Source organism: Cervus elaphus, chromosome 26, assembly GCF_910594005.1.
Source record: "Cervus elaphus chromosome 26, mCerEla1.1, whole genome shotgun sequence".
NCBI lineage: Eukaryota > Metazoa > Chordata > Mammalia > Artiodactyla > Cervidae > Cervus > Cervus elaphus.
This window is the reverse complement of record NC_057840.1, coordinates 48,289,025-48,311,458: the sequence shown is the minus strand read 5'-3', so window position 1 is coordinate 48,311,458 and position 22,434 is coordinate 48,289,025. Positions and strand designations below refer to the sequence as shown.

Genomic DNA, 22,434 nt, shown 5'->3' with positions numbered 1-22,434 from the left:
GTTTTTTAAACATCGAGTTGCTAATAACCTTATTTTTGTACTTAATGAGAGGAAAAAGTTCACACAATGTCAAATATTAAAAAAATATGTAGTCCCAGGTTATGTAGAGATTGTTGCCTTATGATGGGTTTACACGTGATTTCTGTTTACGAACTTTCACTTACTAGATAATGTACACACAGAACAGTTCACAGAGTGAACACCCCCTCCTCACCCCAGGGAGGGGACAGAACCACACCCCAGAGAAGCTGCCCTCCCTGCCCTGTCCTGTGTCCCCAAAGTCACGGCCACCAGGCTTCTCCCAGGGTCCCCCCGTGTCTCTGAGCCCACAGTGTAGACAGCGGCTCTACCCTCCCGCGGGGCTTAACCCTCCGTGCGGTTACAGCCCCCTCCCAATGTGCAGCCACGTCAGGCCCCCTTTCGGGACTGTGCCCCAGTCTATCTGGGGACTGTTAGTAGGTTCCGGTCTTGTGGATTCAGCCCCTGCCTTCTGTCGGCATCCGTGGGATCGGGTCCCCTGCACACTGAACTCTCAGGACGCCTGCATCCAGCTGCTGTTAACGCGGGGCTGTTCTTAGGCAGTGTTTCATAAAGAGCCGGCTGCATCGCGCACTGTTCTCTGTGCTCTCTGCCCTCTGGAGAGATCTCTGGACAGCACACTCTGCTCTGCGTGAGGAGCTGACTTCCCCAGGCAGGCGCCTCGACGCAGCTCTGGGAGGCAGCCCCCGGGGGAGGCCTTGCCCTGCTGCTGGCAGCCAACGTGAGGGGCCCTGGGGTCTCAGGTCTCAGCGCTGAGCCCCGAACTCAGGGTGACGGCACCTTCCTCACTCCCCGCCCTGGCTTTCCAAGAACCTCATTCCCTGAATTAAATCCCCGTCTACTTAAAATGCTTATGTGGTTTCTACTTCTTGCACGGAACCTTAACTCCTACAGATGTCAACCGCAAAAGTGACCTTGTAAGATGATCAAGTCAACTTTCTCGCTCTCTCTTCCTTTTCCCCACACAGACGTGGTGCGTGGTGACTGGCGCCCCACTTACCGCAGGGACAAAGGGCTCGTCGGGGGCACAGTGGTAATTCTGCAGTAAGGCTTGGAGCTGCAGGGAATTCAACTTGAAGCAGGTGCTATTTATATTTGGAATGTCATCAGGTGCGTACTTATCCATTGTAAGCAAAGTGGTTGCCTGTGAACAAGCGACAGAAACTACCATGATTTAAAAGTATTTCATAAGTATTCCTCTTTATGTAATATTTGGATGGCATCACCGACACGATGGACACGGGTTTGGGTAAACTCCGGGAGTTGGTGATGGACAGGGAGGCCTGGCGTGCTGCAATTCATGGGGTCGCAAGGAGTCGGACACGACTGAGCGACTGCACTGAACTGAAGTAACTTGCCAATTTGACTTTAAAATGCCAGGTGTTTTTAAGAAAACACACTTCCATTCACATTACCTATGTGCGTCAAGTTCAACTCAATGCACCGCCTATTTCAAGGTGTTGGATGACGTCTTGTGTGTGTACTCCACAGATTCAGTCGTGTCTGACTTTGTGACCTGATGGACTGTAGCCCCCCAGGCTCCTCTGTCCATGGACTTCCCCAGGCAAGAGTACTGGAGTGGGCTGCCATTTCCTTCTTCAAGGGATCTTCTTTTATTAAAATTGTATGTATAATAAGACTCAATAATTTATGTGCAGAAACCATTTAAAAAGCCTTAGAAACTTTAAACACTTATATAACCATTCAGATTACCATTACTAAGGTCTGAATAAAACATTGTAATGTAATAACATTGTAATGACCTTTCTAATAACTAGCAGATTCAAACAAAGTAAAAGGGCAGAAATCTCTACACTGTATCTCTTTAAGAGATTGAGAAAAAAAATACAAAATTACACACTAAAAATTACCAAACAGGTTTTACAGATACTCCTTTCCTTAACTGCACAGCGCCAGGGCCTAGTCTCCCAGCACCAGGCAACCCCCAGAGCGGGCGACCCGCGAGGACTAGGCTCCTGTGTGTCCCGTGTCCCTTCTGCTGCTCCTGCCCTCCTCCTGCCGATGTGATGAGTTTCTGAGGGGGTGTTCACAGTCCTCTCTCTTTTGTCTGTGTTTCTACTATAGGTTTTTGCTTTGGGGTTACCTTGCTTGTGGTCTTAACTTTCCGTATTACGCTGGAGTGCCGCCGACCGACAGCGGGGTGCTAACTCTCCGTATCACACTGGAGTGCCGCCGACCGACAGCGAGGTGTTAAATTTCAGGTGGGCAGCAACATGATTCAGTTATATATACACACGAGTCTATTCTTTTTCAATTTCTTTCCCCATTTAGGCTATTACCGAATACTGAGCAGCGTTCCCTGTGCTATACAGGAGGTCCTTGTTGGTTATCCATTTTATTCTTTGTATCTTTATAAAGTGCCAGCTATCATCCATTTTTAAATCAGAGTTTATCTTTCAGTGTATATAGCTTTACGAAACACACCTCACGGTTCTAGGTGTTTACTCTGCTGATCACCACCTGTTATGGGCTGTACTGTGTCCTCTGAAATTCACACTGTGAAACCCCAAGCCTCAGGGGGTAAACCTGGGGTAAACTTTGGACTGTGACCTCATCTGGAGAAAGGATCTTGAGAGAAGGAATCAAGTTAACCGAGGTCAGTAGGTCTGGGGTCCCTATGAAAGGCGGACGCTGGGTCAGAGATGTGGCCTGAGAGAGGCCTCCTGAAGACGGAGGCGCAGGCGGGACGCAGGAGACCAGTGGCAGCAGCGCAAGGCTCAGGAGCCGGGGCACGCTCTCTGTCCGGGAACCAGTGCGCCCGCCCTCAGTCTCAGACTTCTGGCCTCCAGGACAATGAGCTTCTTTTGTTTAAGCTACCTAATTGCTGTACCTCATTAGAACGGCCCAGGCAGACGAGCACACCACTGTTATCCTAAGCGCAGGTGAAGACCCCGGGGAGGTGGCGAGACGCCCCAAGGGAGTTAGAGACGCTGGGGACCACACGGCCGGCCCCACCCACCTGCACGATCCGGCTCAGGTGGCAGTCAGCCGCCAGCTCCAGGCCCTGCTTCTCGGCCCAGGCCTCCACGTGCCCGAGCTGCTGGCGGAGGATGGCGCCCCAGTAGTGGGAGCAGAGACCCGACTCGGGGTCGGTCACCAGGCGGTTGAACAGCCACATGTTGATGAAGTGGAAGAGCTGGGAGAAGAGCTGGATGGTCAGCGCAGCGTTGACCCGGCAGCGTCGCAGCAGGGACATGGCGCCCGTGAGCGTGTGCAGCACGTCGTCTGTGAGGGGAGAGGGCTTGCGGTCAGCGCACGGGGCCCGCCCCCGTCTGCTCGACACCTGCCCGTCCAGCCTCACGCCGGTGTCCACCACACCAACCGAGAGCCCCAGCGGGGCCCCCAAGGTGAGAGCTGTTCCTGCATGGGGCACACGGGGGTCCCCACACCAGCAGGACCGTCCATGGGCTTGATCACACCCACCCCTCAGACCGCGGACGCTGAAGCAACTGCCCCTCAGACCGCCAATATTAAAACGACCACACCCCTCAGACTGCGGACACTGAAATAAGCGCCCCTCAGACCGCCAATATTAAAATGAAGGTAAACGCAGAGGTGGGAAGGAGGGGCTGAAGCAGAAAGAGAAAGGCCTAACCTATTTTTGGTCTCTGCAGACTGTCCTCTTCAGGGTCGTCCAGAAAGGCGGGCATGTAATTATTCAGCTCTGACTGAAGACAGTGAACCAGGTACCTGAAAAACACTGACAGCTTTAATAACCGCAGCATGACGCCCTGCTACTATCACATAGGGAAAACAATCTCTACTGCTTGGAAATATTTTCCATGTACAACATGTATGTAATAGTTTTCCTCTCAGGATTCCTGAAACACACCTGACTGAACTCACTTTACTAAACCAACACACTCTGCATGGAGCTATCTATGCTTCAGTTGTGCTCACACACTAGTAAGGTAACGCTCAAAAATCCTTCCAGCCAGGCTTCAGTAGTACATGAACTGAGAACTTCCAGATCTACAAGCTGCGTTTAGAAAAAGGCAGAGGAACCAAAGATCAAATTGCCAACATCCATTCAATCATAGAGAAAGCAAGAGAATCCCAGAAAAACATCTACTTCTGCTTTATTGACTAGGAGAGACTCTTTGACTGTGTGAAACACAATGAACTGTGGGAAATTCGTAAAGAGATGGGAATATCAGACTATCTTACTTGTATGTGGGTCAAGAAGCAACAGTTAGAACTGGACATGGAAAAACAGACTGGTTCCAAATTGGGAAAGAGTACATCAAGGCTGTATACTGTCACTCTGCTTATTTAACTTCTACACAGAGTATATCATGTGAAATGCTGGACTAGATGAAGCACAAGCTGGAATCAAGATTGCCAGGAGGAATATCAATAACCTCAGATACACAGATGACACCACCCTTTTGGCAGAAAGTGAAAAGGAACTAAAGAGCCTCTTGATGAGAGTGAAAGAGGAGAGTGAAAAAGCTGGCTTGAAAATCAACTTTCAAAAACTAAGGTATCGAAAATAGAACTGCCATATGACCCAGCAATACCACTTCTGGGCATACACACCAAGGAAACCAGATCTGAAAGAGACACATGCACCCCAATGTTCATCGCAGCACTGTTTATAATAGCCAGGACATGGAAGCAACCTAGATGCCCATCAGCAGATGAATGGATAAGGAAGCTGTGGTACATATACACCATGGAATATTACTCAGCCGTTAAAAGGAATTCATTTGAATCAGTGCTAATGAGATGGATGAAACTGGAGCCCATTATACAGAGTGAGGTAAGCCAGAAAGATAAACAACATTACAACATACTAACACATATATATGGAATTTAGAAAGATGGTAATGATAACCCTATATGCAAAACAGAAAAAGAGACACAGATGTACAGAACAGACTTTTGGACTCTGTGGGAGAAGGTGAGGGTGGGATGTTTCAAAAGAACAGCATGTATATTATCTATGGTGAAACAGATCACCAGCCCAGGTGGGATGCATGAGACAAGTGCTCGGGCCTGGTGCACTGGGAAGACCCAGAGGAATCGGGTGGAGAGGGAGGTGGGAGGGGGGATCGGGATGGGGAATACGTGTAACTCTATGGCTGATTCATATCAATGTATGACAAAACCCACTGGAAAAAAAAAAAAAGAAAAGAAAAGTCATCTGTAAAAACACTGATTATAAGAAAGACCCTTACAACAACACTCACATATTGTATCTTCAAATGCAACTCTTTTGTAGGATTTGTTCTCTTTCATTTTCTAATTCTTTCTCAGCAAAAAAGTGTTTTATAGGGAACACATGTTCAGTGTTTTATAAGGAAGAAAATCAATACCTTAAAATACCATAAAGACCACAGCAGAAGAATAAATTTTTGAATAAAATATTTTCTTAAATAAAAAAAAAAAAAACTAAGGTATCTCAAGAGGGAGGAGACACATGTACACCTATGGCTAATTAATGCTGATGTATGGCAGAAATCAAATCATATTATAAAGCAATTATCCTTCAATTAAAAATAAAGTGAAAAATAAAAAACAAAGGCAAAAAACAAGTAAGATTATGGCATCCAGTCTCAGGCTTCAAAATCCCTGTGAAAGGTTACTGCAGTCATGAAATTAATAGACACTTCCCCTTGGAAGCAAAGTTATGACAAAACTAGACAGCATAATAAAAAGCAGAGACATTACTTTGCTGACAATGGTCTGTATGCTATGGTTTTACCAGTGGTCATGTATGGATGTGAGAGTTGGACCATAAAGAAAGCTGAGCACTGAAGAATTGATGCTTTTGAACTGTGGTGTTGGAGAAGACTCTTGAGAGTCCCTTGGACTGCAAGGAAATCCAATCAGTCAAACCTAAAGGAAATTAGTCTGAATATTCATTGGAAGGACTGATGCTGAAGCTGAAACTCAAATACTTTGGCCACCTGATGCGAAGAGCCAATTCACTGGAAAAGGCCCTGATGCTGGGAAAGATTGAGGGCAGGAGGAGAAGGGGAGGCAGAGGATGAGATGGTTGGACGGCATCACCGACTCAATGGACATGAGGTGTTTGAGCAAGCTCCGGGAGATGGTGAAGGCCAGGGAGTCCTGGCGTGCTGCAGTCTATAGGGTGGCAAAGAGTCGGACACGACCTAGCAACTGAACAACATTTACACTTCTTGATATCTATCTTTAGTTAGGGTGAATAAAAATCTTTAAAATTAGTTCTGAAAATTTAATGAGAAAGCATGACTGAAGTCTTTACAGAAGTGGTTCTTACTTAAAGGCCATCTGCACCAAGTGCGCCAGGACGTCCTGTGCGTCCAGTGTGATCCGACTGAGGTCTCGGTCCTGCTTGATGAAGTTGAGCAGCTCGGATGCGTTGGCCATCCAGAAGGCAAGGGCCCCTGCAATGTTCTTCTGTTTCTGCAGACAGAAGGCAGCTCCGTAAGCAGCCACAGGACAAACAAACAGCACAAACGAAAGGAATGCTCCTGAAAAGCTGCCGAAGATAGACCAGTACCTCCCCATTCTCGCCAGGGTACTGAGCACAGATACCAGATACTTGCAGAGGAATTTGGGTGCAGATGCAGCAATGGGCAGTGAGCCCCACTGCAACTTCTCAGGATTCAGGTAGGGACACATGGCTCTAGTGAGCAACAATTTACTGCATCAGTGGGGAAAGGAGCCATCAATATTGCAACACCGAATTGGAGACTGCGCTTTATCTGGTAATCTGTGACGCACACACACGTATCCATGGTTACCCACCGCCACCCTGATACTCGAAGTCACTGGCGTGGACACCAAGCAACTTGGTATCAAGTACTGATCTATCGCATCATCTCCCGACCACATGAGCAGGCCAGGCAACCTCAGATGAGATCCAAAGAATAGGAACCAAGGATAAACAACAAAGAGGAGAAACAGAACTTTTGTCATTTCATATCCACACTGAAGTGCATTAAGCAAAAGTTATGAAATGCTGATAAAGGTTGCACAGTCAAAAAAGGATTTTAGTACTGCATGTTCCAGCTGCTGAATGAGTGTTATGAGCCTCAGTCCAGTTGTTTTGTACTTTGACATGGAAGCAGCATGAGAAACTCAGCTAAGCCAACACAGCTAGGATCGGCTCCCAGCAGTATGTCCTACCTGATCAACCTGGTCTACTTCCTGGAGTAAAACAGACGAGGGGAAACCAAGCAGAACGAGAGAAAGAAACTCGTAAACAGTCATGATCGTTAAAAAAAAAATCAAAACACTAACATGAAGGCATGACATGAGGGCACGACATTTAGTTATGCTATTCCACATTACACACTCCTTGTGGCTGCGAGCAGCTCGGGAAATCTGGGGCATAAAGGGTGGGCTTCCTACTCTTAACGTTGGCACAAAAACTAAGGGAATTCCTAGACTTTGTCTGTATAGAAGATGTTGCAATGAACAAATGAATACACTGATTTCTTTGAAAGATTTACAAAGAATGGGCTTCCTAATGTTTCTGAACGATACTGTGTGTTTCAGACGACCTAAAGTTACATGACTTCAGAGTCTAATCCCCTGGACCAGCTAAAAAGGATGAAGACACAGGAAAGACCAACAAAAACAGTAAGAGCTGAGAACTCTAAAATGTATCAAAAACTTGTATTATTTCTATACTAGAAAGGATTAAATTGCTTTTTTGCAAGTAGGTTTCTTATAAATTAAAGATTTTTAATTATTCCAAAATTCCTCCTAAAAATTCAAGGTTCTTTCAATCACACGCTGAACCTAAATCTTTTTTTTTTTTTTTTTTTGAACCTAAATCTTAAGTCTGAAAGCCTTAAAAATGTGATTTCACTGCCAGTTCCAGTAAGAAAAGCCCATCAGAAGTCTGCTCCATCTGCTGATGGGAGTTTCATAATCTGAAATCCAAGCACGAGGGAGACAGACGGCAGCTCTGAACGACCGCTGAAAAGGAAATCCACGTTTGTGTATAAAATAACAGGAGTAACACGATGGTGCCCAAACAGAACGAGCTTCCTTTTCATGTACTTCCTCCCTCAGGGGAAGACTCTTAAACTCCTCAGAGTCACAGGCTAACTACTCACACAGGAGAAACCTTTTCTGGAAAATGTTAAAAAAGCCTTCTATGACAGCTCTGAGGGGATGAAAAGATTAGCTTGCCTCCAACTATCCTGACAGGAGAAAAGCAGCCAAACCACCTAATCGTGTTGCTTGAGAGCACGCACCTAGAGTGTCACAGCTGAATAATGCTGACAAGTGGTTTAGGAAAACTTTTTTACAAGTCTGTAAATTTACTTTTAATGACTTTAAAGATTAAATCTCCAAGTTACCTATAAGTGTGAAAACCTGTTATGCCAATTTTATCAACTATAGGCAAACAGGACTTCCCTGGTGGCTCAGACAGTAAAGCATCTGCCTACAATGCGGGGGACCTGGGTTCAAATCCCTGGGTCGGAAGATCTCCTGGAGAAGGAAATGGCAACCCACTCCAGTACTCTTGCCTGGAAAATCCCATGGACGGAGGAGCCTGGTAGGCTACAGTCCATGGGGTCACAAAGAGTCGGACATGACTGAGCGACTTCACTTTTCATAGGCAAACAGTAATAAAGGAAACAAATCATTCTAGAAAGAGAATATGCTAATTTCCTGAAATTTGAAAACTGATTTACGAAAGAAGTTGAGCCTGATTTTCACTGTGAGTGAGAAATGTCATCACGCCCATAACACCCACGCCCATGATGGGAACCCAGAGGCCAACCACCAGCAGCCTGGTGGGGTCACCGCGAAAGAGCGAGTCCTTTTTCACAGCAGCTGAAAAGATTCTGCAGGTGGTCGTCAGGGACCCACAGGACGGGCTATGCAGAGAGCTGCTCGGTGGGTGAGGGGTCTGTCAGGAGGGACGGGGACCCTGCGGAGCCAGGCACAGGCATCTGCACAGTGCTGAGGGCCCTGAATGCGACCCGGCTACTCACTTTATAACGGTCTATTTTACGATATGTGAATTACTTTTTAATTCTCAACACCCTCTCACAACTAGTGTAATTTTAAGGGTCTTTTCCATGACCACTATGTGACCACAAACAAATTTTCTCTTCCCTTAAATTTTGTAGAAAAGAAAACAAAAGAAAGGTTTACATTTCCTTTCAACTTTAAAAGCTATACAATTTAAAATCCTGCTTATGTAACTTTTGCTTTAGAAAAAAATTATTCAGATAAAGTCAAGCATGTAAGCAAATCTGAAATGTTAAAAAAGAAACTGACTTAGTTGATTTAAAAGTTATCGCCATGGTCATGGGCTGGTGCGGCCCTGCAAGTCGGCACTTACCTGGATCACCCCTTCCATCATGCTCACCATCTTGTTGACGATGGCCATGACTTTGTGCGTGCGTTCCGCGGGGCTGACGTCAGGTCTGTACTGGCTGGACAATACATACCGACACGCCATGTATAATACGTATGTAGGTGACAACTTAAAATGGACTGTAGAGCTATTAGTGTAATTTATAATGGCAGATAAAAATGAATCTTCAGCTGTGAAAAGATTTCAAAAAAGAAAAAAAAAAACATGAAAACTCAGATGAGGAAAAATGGAACAAGAAATAATTCACTACCAGTGGAATGTGAAATTACTCACAACTTTCCCTGAATTCAATGCTTGCAGGCAGAATCAGGTCAGGCCCGGGAGCATCCTGAGTTCTGAAAGGAAAGTGGCCATCTCTTAAAACCAGGTCACATTAGCTAAAAGCACCCCAACAAACAGTGCAGATTCTGCAACTATTTTTAAAAGTCGATACTGTATACAGAGCTTTGGCTCATTTTCACGTGGAGCCTATTCCAACATGCGGGTGAGGGAATGGGGGTCATCCCAGCCCGGCTGCTCATGGGTCAGCTCCTGGGTATCTGCTTCTGTCAGGAGAACGCACCCGACCACGATGGTTCAAGTGACAGGGAAAGACACCACCGGGAGAAAGAGAACGTCCAGACCTCGCTGAGCCTGAAACTGAGCTCTCACACGAGAGATGGAAAAACACCCTAACAGCCAGACACCGCCTGCCTCTCCCGGTCAAATCAGGTGGGTGGTCCCCACTGGGCCAGCCCGTGGCTGCGCTGCGTCAGCATCTGCCCAGGCGCACGGCGACGGCACCTCAGGGTGACTGAGGCAGCTGACCACAGGCTACGGGCCCGGCCCGGAGATCTGCAGCAGCTCCAGCAACAGCCTCGTCCCGCTGCGCCCGCCTTCTCCACGCACCAAAGACACAAGGGGAAGATACAACAGGAATCCATCCAAGCCACTACAGGCATCACAAGTAAAAACCAAAACCTTCTTTTCACAAAATTACATGCTTCCGAAGTTATTACCCAGTCTATGATTCATTAATTTGGATTTAACTCCACACTTCAGGTATAAAAATGCTCTTAGAAACATAATATAATTCTAAAGCTCAATTATTTTTAATACATCTTTCTTACACTGCCGTATTTGTAAACATCTATAACTGCAGACAAAGGACTTATTTTTCAACTTAATACCCACAACATGAACCTGGATAAAGTTTACCAATTTTTTTTAATGTTTTAACACTTCAACAAATCTAATAAAAATAAGGAACTTAAATTCTCACTGAAAACTTTAAAAAATGTGTCACTGATACTTTAAAAGTTATCCCCATCATTCAGAAAGATTTCTTCCTTGACTAAAATTAGTATTTAATCATTCACTGAAGCCTCTCAGATTTTATGACTAAACCAGTGAAGAGAACTAGAGATGTGAAAAACTGAGATTGAAACCAGGAAGAGCCACATTTCCATTACTGTCTTCATATCAACAAAGTAACACAGATTTATAGTTCAAGTAAAATTTTAGTAAGTCTTGGCAAAACAAATGACCTTGCAAGAAATTTAATTAAAATATATGCTCACAGAAAAAGTAATTTCTGACATACAATTAATCATCACATGGCTATTCTGATGCCATATTATCATACTACGTTTACTTATTAACTGTGTATATTTATTAATTTTTCATATCCTGAAGACTTTATGCCAATCAACCTACCCCTGCCCCATCTCGGTTATTTGCTTCTTCAAATGCCTGTGGGCTAAGAACCACGATACATACATCTCGATCACCTTATACCCAGATGGAGGTGCTCGGCACAGGACACCAACTCACCATCCTGAACATCTCACTCTAGAACACGCTACCAAAAGCAAGCACGGACACAGAAAGTAGACCACCCGTTATTACAGCTAAAAAACTGCAATGTAATTCATACTTAATTATAGAAAATTCACCAAAAATACTGAATAATAACCAAAAGCACACAATAAAATCGAAGTAAAAACATGAGGCTCCCATTGGAGTCTAGATATTTAATTACTGGGGTGAATGCTATTAAAATCTTAGGAGGCACAGTGCCCTCTGCTGCCAAGACTTCACAATTGCACAGGCTGCTTGTCACTCAACTGGTCCGAGAGCCCTGACTAAGGCCCTGGTTGCAGGATCTGTACTGGGAGGGCCCGAAGGGCTCCGCCAACAATCTCAGGGCCACCGCTGATGGTGCCGCTTCCACCTCAGCACGGAACTGAACCATCTGCCCTCCCACACCAAAACATCCATGAGTCACAGGGAAACAACTCCGACTGACTAAGGTGACACATACTTAAAAATTCTAAGAAAAGGAAGTAACAAAAGCTCCAAGCTCTCTGTTCAAAGGATTTACGCGAAAACACCACCAGCAGAAGAAACGACATCCCGTTTGTCAGTCACTGGAGCAGGAGACAGGGCGGGTGGGCACTCCGTGACTCCCAAACACATGACTTCAATGTCATTTTAAGCCTGAGCACTTCTAGAAATGGGTAAAATGACTAGGCTCATCTAAATATAAAAATTACCAAATTATTAAAATCCTCTAAAAATTCCCTTTGTCTATACAGAGTAGCTACCACATTTAACATAGAAACATTTTAATTCAGACTGCTTCCTATTTCACCTAGACATGGCCAAGGTATAAAGGGAGGGATACGATTGTTGATGAAGCATTTTCTTTTTTAATTTGATGACGTGAAAAGGAAATAACCGTAAGGTTCTGCCAACATCCCAGAGGTGTCAGCTGGACCTCGAGAGCGGACTCCTGACCCATCCCCCTCCGTGCCCCCCTCTCCCCCGCCCTCAGGCACCCAGGGCTCGGCCCCACCTGCTGTCCTGCCGGCGGTAGTCCAGCTGCTGCTCCACGCGGACCATGGGCTTCACCATCCCTCGCTCAGCAGTGCTGGAAGCGGACGGCGTCCTGTCGCTGTCCAGCCTGGCGGTGCTCTGACCGAGGAGACATAGGCGTGTAAACAGAGCACGCGACCAACCGCGTGTGACACCTGGTGTCGCAGGGGACACGGGCGGGGCCGGGGGGACAGCACAGACCGGGAAGGGCCACAGCCGTGCACCCAAGCACAGAGCCCACGTCCCGGGCAGAGAGCAAGAAGGCGGCTCGGAACCCGCTGCTGGGGCGTGGGCAGAGAGGGCCCCTGCGGCGTCTGGACCCCACGCGCTTCCTGGGTCAGGATGTAGCGGAGAGGGCACACGCACAGTGTGAAGATGCAGGTGTCTGTTTTACTTGTGAGTTTTAAGAAAGGATGTGCAAGCTCACTCATGACAGCGCAAAACCCAGTGCAGAGCGCAGTGCAGAAACCAGCTCACTCGCTGCCCTTCATCGACACAGGAAGGACACCCACACAGCCACCCGCAGCGGGCACGGACGCCCCTCCGAGCAGTGCCTGTGGCCTGCAGCCTGCAGCCGGTGGGGAAGGCGACCGATGCTCGGAGGACCATCAGAACAGACCAGTACATTTAGGGGCAAAGTTCACCACAGCAAAAATCTCTGCAAGACTTCTCACCACACCCCTGTAGAAGCTGAGCGCAGGCACTGAGCCCGCCAAGCAGAGATTTACACTGTGCGGAACCCATCTCCCTACTCCTCACATCACCCCCAAATGAGGCTACACAGCCTGCTTTGAAAAGATGCTTTTCTGCATGTTGTAAACAGTGTGTAGTATGATTTTTATATTACAGAACAGTGACAGGGAAGTGGAAAGACCCAGCTACCCCATATCCCAGCCACCAACCAACCCATGCCAGGAACCAGCAGCAAGACAGCAACTACAGAGAAGGAAAACGCCTGCTGTCTCAGGCGCCAGGTCGGGGTGGGGAGCCCTCTCCCCAGCGGTGGGCCAATACCTAGAGAAGGAAAACACCTGCTATCTCAGGCCCCAGGTCGGGGGGGGGGCCTCTCCCCGGCGGCAGGCGAGGAGGGTCCCGGGCAAGCGCGGTGACTGCGGAGAGGAGGGGACGGCTGGGAGCTGGGACCAAGCTGAGGTCACAAGAGCAGCAGCCGTGACCTCTGGGGTGACCTGATCTGAGCGAGGAGTCTGGTCCCAGAGGACAAGGCTGGGACGCACGGCCCGGAGAGGAAGCGGAAGATCCCGGACTCTGCAGCCATTCCCGCGGACCACCAGAGACGAGAGCGGGCAGAACGCCCACACGCAGGCCCCGCAAGGCCTGCACCACGCTTCCCTGCGGGGTGGTCAGCGGTTCGCCACTGCCGCCTGCTACGCTCACACAGTCCCATCGGCGACGGACAAGCACCCACCTTGCTTGGAGGTAAGGCCGTTCCACTGTGAACGTCTCCTCCTAAATCGAAAGTTGTCTCCTGAACAATTCTGTTGAGATAAAAAAAGAAAGCCACAGAATTAATAGCTCTCAAATGATCAGAGGCAGTCTCTTCTTCATAGTACAAATTGTTAAATATCCCAGCGTTCAAAGATCTTCAAGAAATCACTTTACTGTCAGAATGTGAATCGAACGAATAAAAAAAACTATACTAACTTTATAAACTGTTTTTTCCAACATATACTGAATGCTCTCAAGATCAGAGTTTTTAAAACTAGGAACACAAAATTGAAAAGAAGCATAAAAAAAAAGAAAAAAGCTCTTCCACTGTGCGAGTTTCTTAATTTTCCAGTATAACATGGACCCATGTGCACTGCATTCTGGGTATGTGAACAATTACAAAGTGACTCATCGTGACTTGGATGGCAGAGCTCATGATGACATGGTGTTCAGGGATGTGGGCGAGATGAACACGCGGGTCCATTGACACAGCACCAGACCGATCACCCCCCACTGATCATCAACACCAACTGTGATGTCCTGGGGATACCCCACCACCAAGGCTTTGAAGACAGGGACCCCAAGTCTGCAGCTAAGAACACACACACATCATGCATCCTTTGAAGAACCAGAATAAGAACAGCAAACGAAGACTGAGTGTAAATAAATGAGACAGTGACTAAAAAGACAACGGAAAAGCCCCTAAGAGACGGCTCTTCTAAAAGGTGAGCAAAACAAACCTGCAGCTAGACCGACCGAGAGGAACAGAGAGGACTCAAGTCAACTGGGAATGAGAGAAAAGACACTACAGTCAACACCACAGAGACACATCAGAACACACCACTACGAACAACAATGCACCGACTGGACAACCCGGAAGAAATGGATAAATTTCTAGAAACAAAATCTTGTAAGACTAAAGCATGAAGAAATAGAAAATCTGAACAGATTAATCACTGGAAAGGAGAGTGAATCAGTAATCAAAAGCCTCCCAACAAACTAAAGTCCAGGACCAGATGGCTTCACCGGTGAGTTCTACCAAACATTTAAAGAAGAGTTAACACAAATGCTCAAACTATTTTAAAACATAGAAGAGGGTGGGGGGACACTTTCACACTCACTGTATGAGCCATCATCACCCTGATGTCAAAAACAAGGCAGGGACACCACAAGGAAAGAGACTTTGAGGCCAACAGTCCCGCTGAGCACAGACGCGGACGTTTCAACAGAACACCAGCAGCCCAATATAACAGTGCAGTGAGACGCTCATTCACGAAGATAATGGTGACAGATCCCAGCAAGGCCAGATGGTTCAACACTCACAAGTCAATCCACGTGGTACACCACGTTAACAAAAAGGAAGGGTAAAAATCATGATCATCTCAACACACACAGAACAAGATTCCACTAAAACTCAACATCCATGCATGGGACCCCCGTGGTGGCCCAGTGGTGAAGAGGCTGCCTTCCAATGCACGCGGCGTGGGTTCAATTCCTGGTCGGGGAAGAAAGACTGACCCCACATGCCTTGGGGCAACTGAGCCGTGTGCCCCAACTAGAGAGGCCCGTGCTCCGCAGCCAGGAAAACCCGAGTGCCGCAGCAGGACCGCAGGGCCAGACAGAGGCTGCTTCCACACACTGGCAACGGTGCCAGTGTGGCCAGGAAAACAGTTCCAATTTACAATGGCATCAAAAAGAATAAAGCACCTAAAGTTAACCAAGGAAGTAAAAAACAAACACACTGAAAATTTTAAGACATTCATCACAGAAATGGAAGAAGACACAAATAAATGGAAGATACTAGATATTTGTGTTCATGGACTGGAAGAATTAATATAGCTAAAATGTCCATTCTACCCAACGTGAGGCCAGAAACTATAAAACTGAGAGGAAAACACAGGCAGGACACTCTTTGACATAAATCACAGCAAGATCCTCTGTGACCCATGTCCTAGAGGAATGGAAATAAAAACAAAAATAAACAAGTGGGACCTAATTAAACTTAAAAGCTTTTTGCACAGCAAAGGAAACTATAAACAAAGTGGAAAGATAACCCTCAGAATGGGAGAAAATAACAGCAAATGAAACAGCTGACCAAGGATTAATCTCCAAAATATACAAGCTGTTCATGCAGCTCTATACCAGAAAAAAAAACACCCAATCAAAAAGTGGATGGAGAGACATTTCTCCAACGAAGACACACAGATGGCTATTAGAGACATGAAAAGATGCTCAACCTCATTCATTATTAGAGAAATGCAAATCAAAACTATAAAGAGGTATCATCTTACATGGTTAGAATGGCCATCTTCAAAAAATCTACAAACAATAAATGCTGGAGAGGGGGTGGCGGAAACAGAACCCTTTGCCCTGTTGGTGGAAATGTAAACTGATGGAGAGTCCTTAAAAAAAAACAAACTAGGAATAAAACTACCACATGACCCAACAGTCCCACTGCTGAGCATATGAAAAAACAAGCTAGGAGTAAAACTACCACATGACCCAACAGTCCCACTGCTGAGCATATAAAAAAACAAGCTAGGAGTAAAACTACCACATGACCCAACAGTCCCACTGCTGAGCATATGAAAAAACAAGCTAGGAGTAAAACTACCACATGACCCAACAGTCCCACTGCTGAGCATATGAAAAAACAAGCTAGGAGTAAAACTACCACATGACCCAACAGTCCCACTGCTGAGCATATAAAAAAACAAGCTAGGAGTAAAACTACCACATGACCCAACAGTCCCACTGCTGAGCATATAAAAAAACAAGCTAGGAATAAAACTACCACATGACCCAACAGTCCCACTGCTGAGCATATGAAAAAACAAGCTAGGAGTAAAACTACCACATGACCCAACAGTCCCACTGCTGAGCATATAAAAAAACAAGCTAGGAGTAAAACTACCACATGACCCAACAGTCCCACTGCTGAGCATATAAAAAAACAAGCTAGGAGTAAAACTACCACATGACCCAGCAGTCCCACTGCTGAGCATATAAAAAAACAAGCTAGGAGTAAAACTACCACATGACCCAACAGTCCCACTGCTGAGCATATAAAAAAACAAGCTAGGAGTAAAACTACCACATGACCCAGCAGTCCCACTGCTGAGCACATACCCTGAGGAAATCAAAACTGAAAAAGACACGCGTGCCCCAACGTGCATCGCTGCAGTCTACAGCAGCTGGGGCACGGAGACAACCTAGCTGTCCCGGACAGACGAGCAGAGCGGCTGGGGCACACACACAGCGGGGCATCACTCAGCCATACGGGGTGCATTCTGAGTCAGTGCTAACGGGGTGGGTGAAGCTACTACACAGAGTGAAGTGCAAGGCAGAAAAACAGTGTAGTGAAACACATATACCTCGAATCTACAAAGACGGTGCTGAGGGACCCACGTGCAGGGCGGCAGTGGAGACAGAGGACAGATCTGTGGACACAGCAGGGGAAGCAGAGGGGGGGTGTGCTGAGAGCAGTGCAGAAACACGCACGTCACCCAAGGAGAGACGGACAGCCACTGGGAACCTGCCGTGACACAGGAGCTCAAACCCAGCTCTGCGACAACCTGGACGGGGGAGGGAGGCTCCGAGGGAGCGGACATGTACACCCACAGCGGACTCAGGCTGACGTGTGGCGGAAACCAACACAGCATTGCAAAGCAATTATACTTCAATCAAAAATAATAACCAAAAAACCAAGGTGATAGACACAAACATACTGGTGGTTACGAGAGGCAGAGGGCTTGTGAGTAGAGGGAAGGGGGTATCGTGCAGGGCAGTGACCAGAGTTCAGCGGTCATTAAGAGAGCAATGCTGAGTGTTCTCATATAAGAAATAAACTCCTGTAACTCTGATGGTGAGGGACAGCGCCTACATTTATTGTGACCATTTCATGTATGTGCAAATACTGAATCAGTACATCCCACACCTGAACTAGCATGTAATTATATCTCATTTAAAAAGTTTACATAGATGTGTGTAAAAAAGACTACACGAGTTGCTTTCCTAGAAGTTTATGTAATGGTTTAACATTAGAATAATACTAATTTTATAAAAATGAGAAGTCTGTTCTATTTATGGATGTACATATAAGTATTGGTATAATCAACTACTAAGCAGTTTCCACTAGTTTTGCAGGAAAAAGATACTAGAGATTGAGTTTCACGGCAGCACCACCCTGACACAATCTCGGCTCATCTGGAGATGTGACTAGACTAGACACTGCAGCCCCGTGAAGCAGGACCCTCTGCAGCAGGAGGCCGAGTTCCCAGACAGACACACATCCCAGCAAGACTGCAAGACTGACTGTAACAGGGGACACAGGCAGCTTACAGAACTGCGTTTGTGACAGAGATGCCACAATGAACACCGTCGGAAGAGAGACAGCACAAAGCCTAGTAGCCAGCCCCGCTGAACAAGAGGCGTGGCGACAAGAGAGGGCAGGCCGAGGCCGGACGCCCCGCGCCGAGGAGCCGGCAGGAAGGAGGGAGGGCAGGCCGAGGCCGGACGCCCCGCGCCGAGGAGCCGGCAGGAAGGAGGGAGGGCAGGCCGAGGCCGGACGCCCCGCGCCGAGGAGCCGGCAGGAAGGAGGGAGGGCAGGCCGAGGCCGGACGCCCCGCGCCGAGGAGCCGGCAGGAAGGAGGGAGGGCAGGCCGAGGCCGGACGCCCCGCGCCGAGGAGCCGGCAGGAAGGAGGGAGGGCAGGCCGAGGCCGGACGCCCCGCGCCGAGGAGCCGGCAGGAAGGAGGGAGGGCAGGCCGAGGCCGGACGCCCCGCGCCGAGGAGCCGGCAGGAAGGAGGGAGGGCAGGCCGAGGCCGGACGCCCCGCGCCGAGGAGCCGGCAGGAAGGAGAGAGGGCAGGCCGAGGCCGGACGCCCCGCGCCGAGGAGCCGGCAGGAGAGCCGTGGGCCAGGACACTCGATAACAACAGTTACTATCAGAGAGGACGTCTTCCTCCCAGCCCCGCAGACAATGAGCATTTCCTTTCCTGCCACAGGCCTGGGTGGCAGGTCCTCAGAGAGGCACTAGGTGGAGCCACAACACTTTAAATTCCTTTAAAAAGACTTTTATCACTGGAGAAGGAAATGGCAACCCACTCCAGTATTCTTGCCTGGAAAATCCCATGGACAGAGAAGCCTGGTAGGCTACAGTCCATGGGGTCACAAAGAGTTGGACATGACTGAGCGACTTCACTTTCTTTTCTTTCCTTTCTTTTATCGCTAGTAACAGAAAAGGTACATACGCCTCAACAAAACCCTTAGTTGTCTAGATTCAGAACATTGTAACTTAAAGTATGGCTTTAGAGTATCAGCTAAAAGACAAAATTTAAAAAGAATTTAAAAAACCAGCCACAACTTCCAATTTCAAGACCTTTCTTTCTTCTTCTCTGAAATCAACCCAAACCAACACGAACCTGAACCAGACCACAAACTTTGAATTTTTAGAAATTAAATGACAAAACACACAGTCCATGGCTAATTCGCATCTGTTCCGGCATGATCACGCCCTCCAGAGTTCTCAAAGGCACGTGTGCTCTTACCCAGACTTATGTCTGGGGCCCTTCATGGTCAGGCCCCCGTCCACGGATCTCTTGGGGAGCGTGTGGTCCTGGCTGGGGTCCACGAACTTAAACACGTGGGATGCCCCGAACTGCACCTTCATCCCGCTCTGCAGCATCGTGGTCTCCGAGATGCGCTGCCCATCCACGTAGGTCTCAGCATCCATGCTTCTTGGCGTGACCGTGACCACCCCGTCCATGTTCGTGAGGTCACAGTGATGGGGCTGAATGCCTGAACCAAACAACTGGGAAGGAAGGAAAAGCCAAGGAGCTTCCGTCAAGCATAGAGCATTTAAAACTTAATTTTAAGACTCTGAGTCCCCCTTTCATGATAAATACAACCTAACAAACTCTGGATTCTTGGTGGTTTCAGGGAACTGCCCCCAAGAGTAAATAGTAAAACAGTAATTAAATACTGTCAGAAGAACTATTTTATTTTTAGCTTCCAAGAGCCTGATGCAAGGTGTACCATAACTGCATTAGCATACGGTCATCTCGAGTGCTTATGAGATGATAATGGATCCGTCCGGATGGATCGCTTGATCGCTCTGCTGTGGGAAGGATGGAGAAGGAAAATGACATGGGTCCTCAGCCCCGCGGCTCCACAGCTGAGCAATGAGGGCACAGAGAGTGCGCGGCCTGCCGAGCTTGGCCCCAGGAGGCGAGGGCCAAACGTCCTCACTCACAGACACTCGGGGCCTGGCCCAGTCCAGCCCGAGCACAGCGCTGAGTGGGCGTGACACCTGCCACCTCCCGGCGCCTCCCACTGCGTGTGGGACCCGAGGTGCTCTTGCTTGTATTCTCTCCTTAATCCTGAAGCACCCTATAAGTGCAGCCCCGTGTCCCGGAGAAAAGCAAACAGGCCAGGGCCCGGGAACGGCTGGAGGAAGGCCGCTCACACCGCAGCCGGGAGCACGCACGCTGTCCAGCACGCATGCCATCCACACCGACCGTCAAGCCGCTCTCACAGTCCCGCCCCGGGACCGCCCGCCGCCCACACACCTGGATGGAGCTGTCGTCGAACTTCTCGGTCCCCACCTCCGTGACGCTGAGCTGAAGGCGGTAGAGCTTTGGCTTGTCTCTGGAGTCAGAACCATCTACGGGAGGAGAATAGGCTTCACTGCGAGCTGAGGGCTCTCGCCACGTGATTTGAAACAAGCAAGCAAACAACAGGCGATCTTTGAAAAGACACACCCACTCTCAGTTCTCAGGGTTTCTTTTCAAAGAACTCCCCAGGTTTACATCATGCCATTTAACTAACTGGATACACAAAATACAAATGAAGATATGAATGTTGCAGTTTCTGTTTATTACACTACAAGGTACTAACACCAACGTTCCCACTAAGTTTTCTTATCGCGTAAAAAATGCTTCCCGGCCACATGGTCCCAGACCCATCTGGTGCTGAATGAAGACCAGGGAGGAGACAGGCGCCTCCCGACTGGGCCATCTCCCCGCGAGCCCAGCACACCGCCCAAGGGGGAAACGCGAGCCCTGGGCTCTCCTGGATCCAGGGGCAGACTCAGGGAGGCAGTCCCACGCCACCCGGCCGCCACCGGCTGAGTCCTGTAGGAACGGCAGTGAGGCGCTCACCTCCGTGGAGCGCAACTGGGGAGAAGTACAAATGGAGACTGGAGCTTTCTGTGTCATTTTAAACTTCCCGGAACCGCGGAGACGTTCCCCCTGGCTGTGCATGAACTTCTCTGACCTGACGGGGTGGCCTGAGGGGCAGGGAGGAAGGGGAGGGGGGCCACACGCGCTGAGACCCCTGCCCACTGAGGCCAGGCCGCTCGCCCCCGCATCCCGGCTAGCGCAGGTCACTGACTCCAGCCCCGGCGCACTGGCGGGACGGGCCTCAGCCCCGACATGGCCGCGCCAGGATGTGGTCCTGGGCCGGACAGCAGCCTCACGGGTCCCCGCCGCACCAGAGGCTCGCTGACTTCAGACCCACACCAGAGCACACACAGGATGATCCCAGCTCTCACAGACCACAACAGCGGGAACACGGACACACAAGCCGTCAGGACGGTCGCTGACTTGTGAGTGCACACAGTAGCAGGCTGATGACAGGTTTCCTGTCTGCGAGCTCCTGCAGCAATCCTGAGATCAGGCGAAGAGGAGACCAAGCCGGGTCCACAGACTCCGCCACAAACAGACCCCGCACAGGGCGTCCCTGTCGGAGGCGGCCGCAGCGGCGGCCTCTTCTGAGCCATTCTGTCTCACCTCCGAGTGCTGACCCAGAAGGAAGCAACCAGTGTGTGGGGCCTTCCTGGACTGGCTGGTTCTGTCAGACCTGCCAGGGGTGTGTTACTCTGCTGGCTTTCAACACCTCGGGCAGCCCTGGGGTCAGTCCCAGCTGAGAGGCACCGTCAGCCCTGCTGCCTGCCGCTGCGGCCGCTTCCTCACCCCCCACCCCCGAGCTCCCACAAGGACAGTGTCTAAAACAGTCTCTTTACATCTGGCACTCAGCGCGGAGCGTGGGCCACAGCGAGCATCCCGTAAAGACAGAATGGGTTAACACTGAGTAACTACTAACTAAAAATGAAGAGAACAGAGTAATGCAATATGGCCACACAGAATTACACTAATGAATCATAAAGAAAGCAAAAGAAGCAAATTAGTGATCAAGAACAACTGTCTCAATTACAATGCTTAAAAAAAAAACAACAGAAGAACAAGAAAAATGTGTTTAGCGGTGAAAGAAAAATGCAGTTGCTTTCTTCTTAAATTCTGAATGCTTCTGAAGGGCATCTTGTGAGCTAATATAAACTGACAATACAAACTTTTTTACACGGACATTACAGTCACGAATTTAGAAACATAGAAAGAAAGCGAGCGCTGCAGACTTCCCCATCCTCTCCTTTCTCACCACTTCCCTGTAGCAGAAACCGGCCAGCAGACGAGCAGAAGCCACCTTTCCGAGTCCCTCCTTTCTCACCACTCCCCAGGAATAACACGAGAGAGACACCTTCACAGGTGCGTCCTGAGTACCCCAAACGGGGGCCACAGATGCCGGAGACAGAATGGAGCCCGGGGGCCATGGGGAGAATCAGAAATGGAGGCAAGGAATGTGCAAGTAGCCAACTTCTCCTCGTTGGTCCGAGCCCCCCTCCTCGGCAAAAGCAGTCATCTCAAGGGCCAGACACACACTACAACTGTTGCTTTTCTGTAAA

The 22,434-nt window shown here is 48.6% G+C and overlaps 1 protein-coding gene across 16 annotated transcripts in view; it reads right to left on the bottom strand.

The window, feature by feature from the left end:
* The window catches only part of AFDN (afadin, adherens junction formation factor), a 112,316-nt gene that overhangs the window by 34,236 nt on the left and 55,646 nt on the right, over positions 1 to 22,434 (bottom strand). For 10 of the 16 annotated variants that reach the window (XM_043888634.1, XM_043888638.1, XM_043888643.1 and 7 more), the window contains 11 exons: positions 20,264 to 20,358; positions 19,244 to 19,506; positions 13,677 to 13,746; positions 12,231 to 12,349; positions 9,668 to 9,729; positions 9,359 to 9,564; positions 7,180 to 7,200; positions 6,308 to 6,453; positions 3,656 to 3,750; positions 3,020 to 3,285; positions 1,040 to 1,183 (listed from right to left, as the gene is read on the bottom strand). In XM_043888634.1, coding sequence (XP_043744569.1) covers positions 1,040 to 1,183; positions 3,020 to 3,285; positions 3,656 to 3,750; positions 6,308 to 6,453; positions 7,180 to 7,200; positions 9,359 to 9,564; positions 9,668 to 9,729; positions 12,231 to 12,349; positions 13,677 to 13,746; positions 19,244 to 19,506; positions 20,264 to 20,358 — 1,487 coding nt within the window. The remainder of the gene's footprint in view (positions 1 to 1,039; positions 1,184 to 3,019; positions 3,286 to 3,655; positions 3,751 to 6,307; positions 6,454 to 7,179; positions 7,201 to 9,358; positions 9,565 to 9,667; positions 9,730 to 12,230; positions 12,350 to 13,676; positions 13,747 to 19,243; positions 19,507 to 20,263; positions 20,359 to 22,434) is intronic. The other 6 variants (XM_043888651.1, XM_043888640.1, XM_043888646.1 and 3 more) reach the window with 1 other exon arrangement.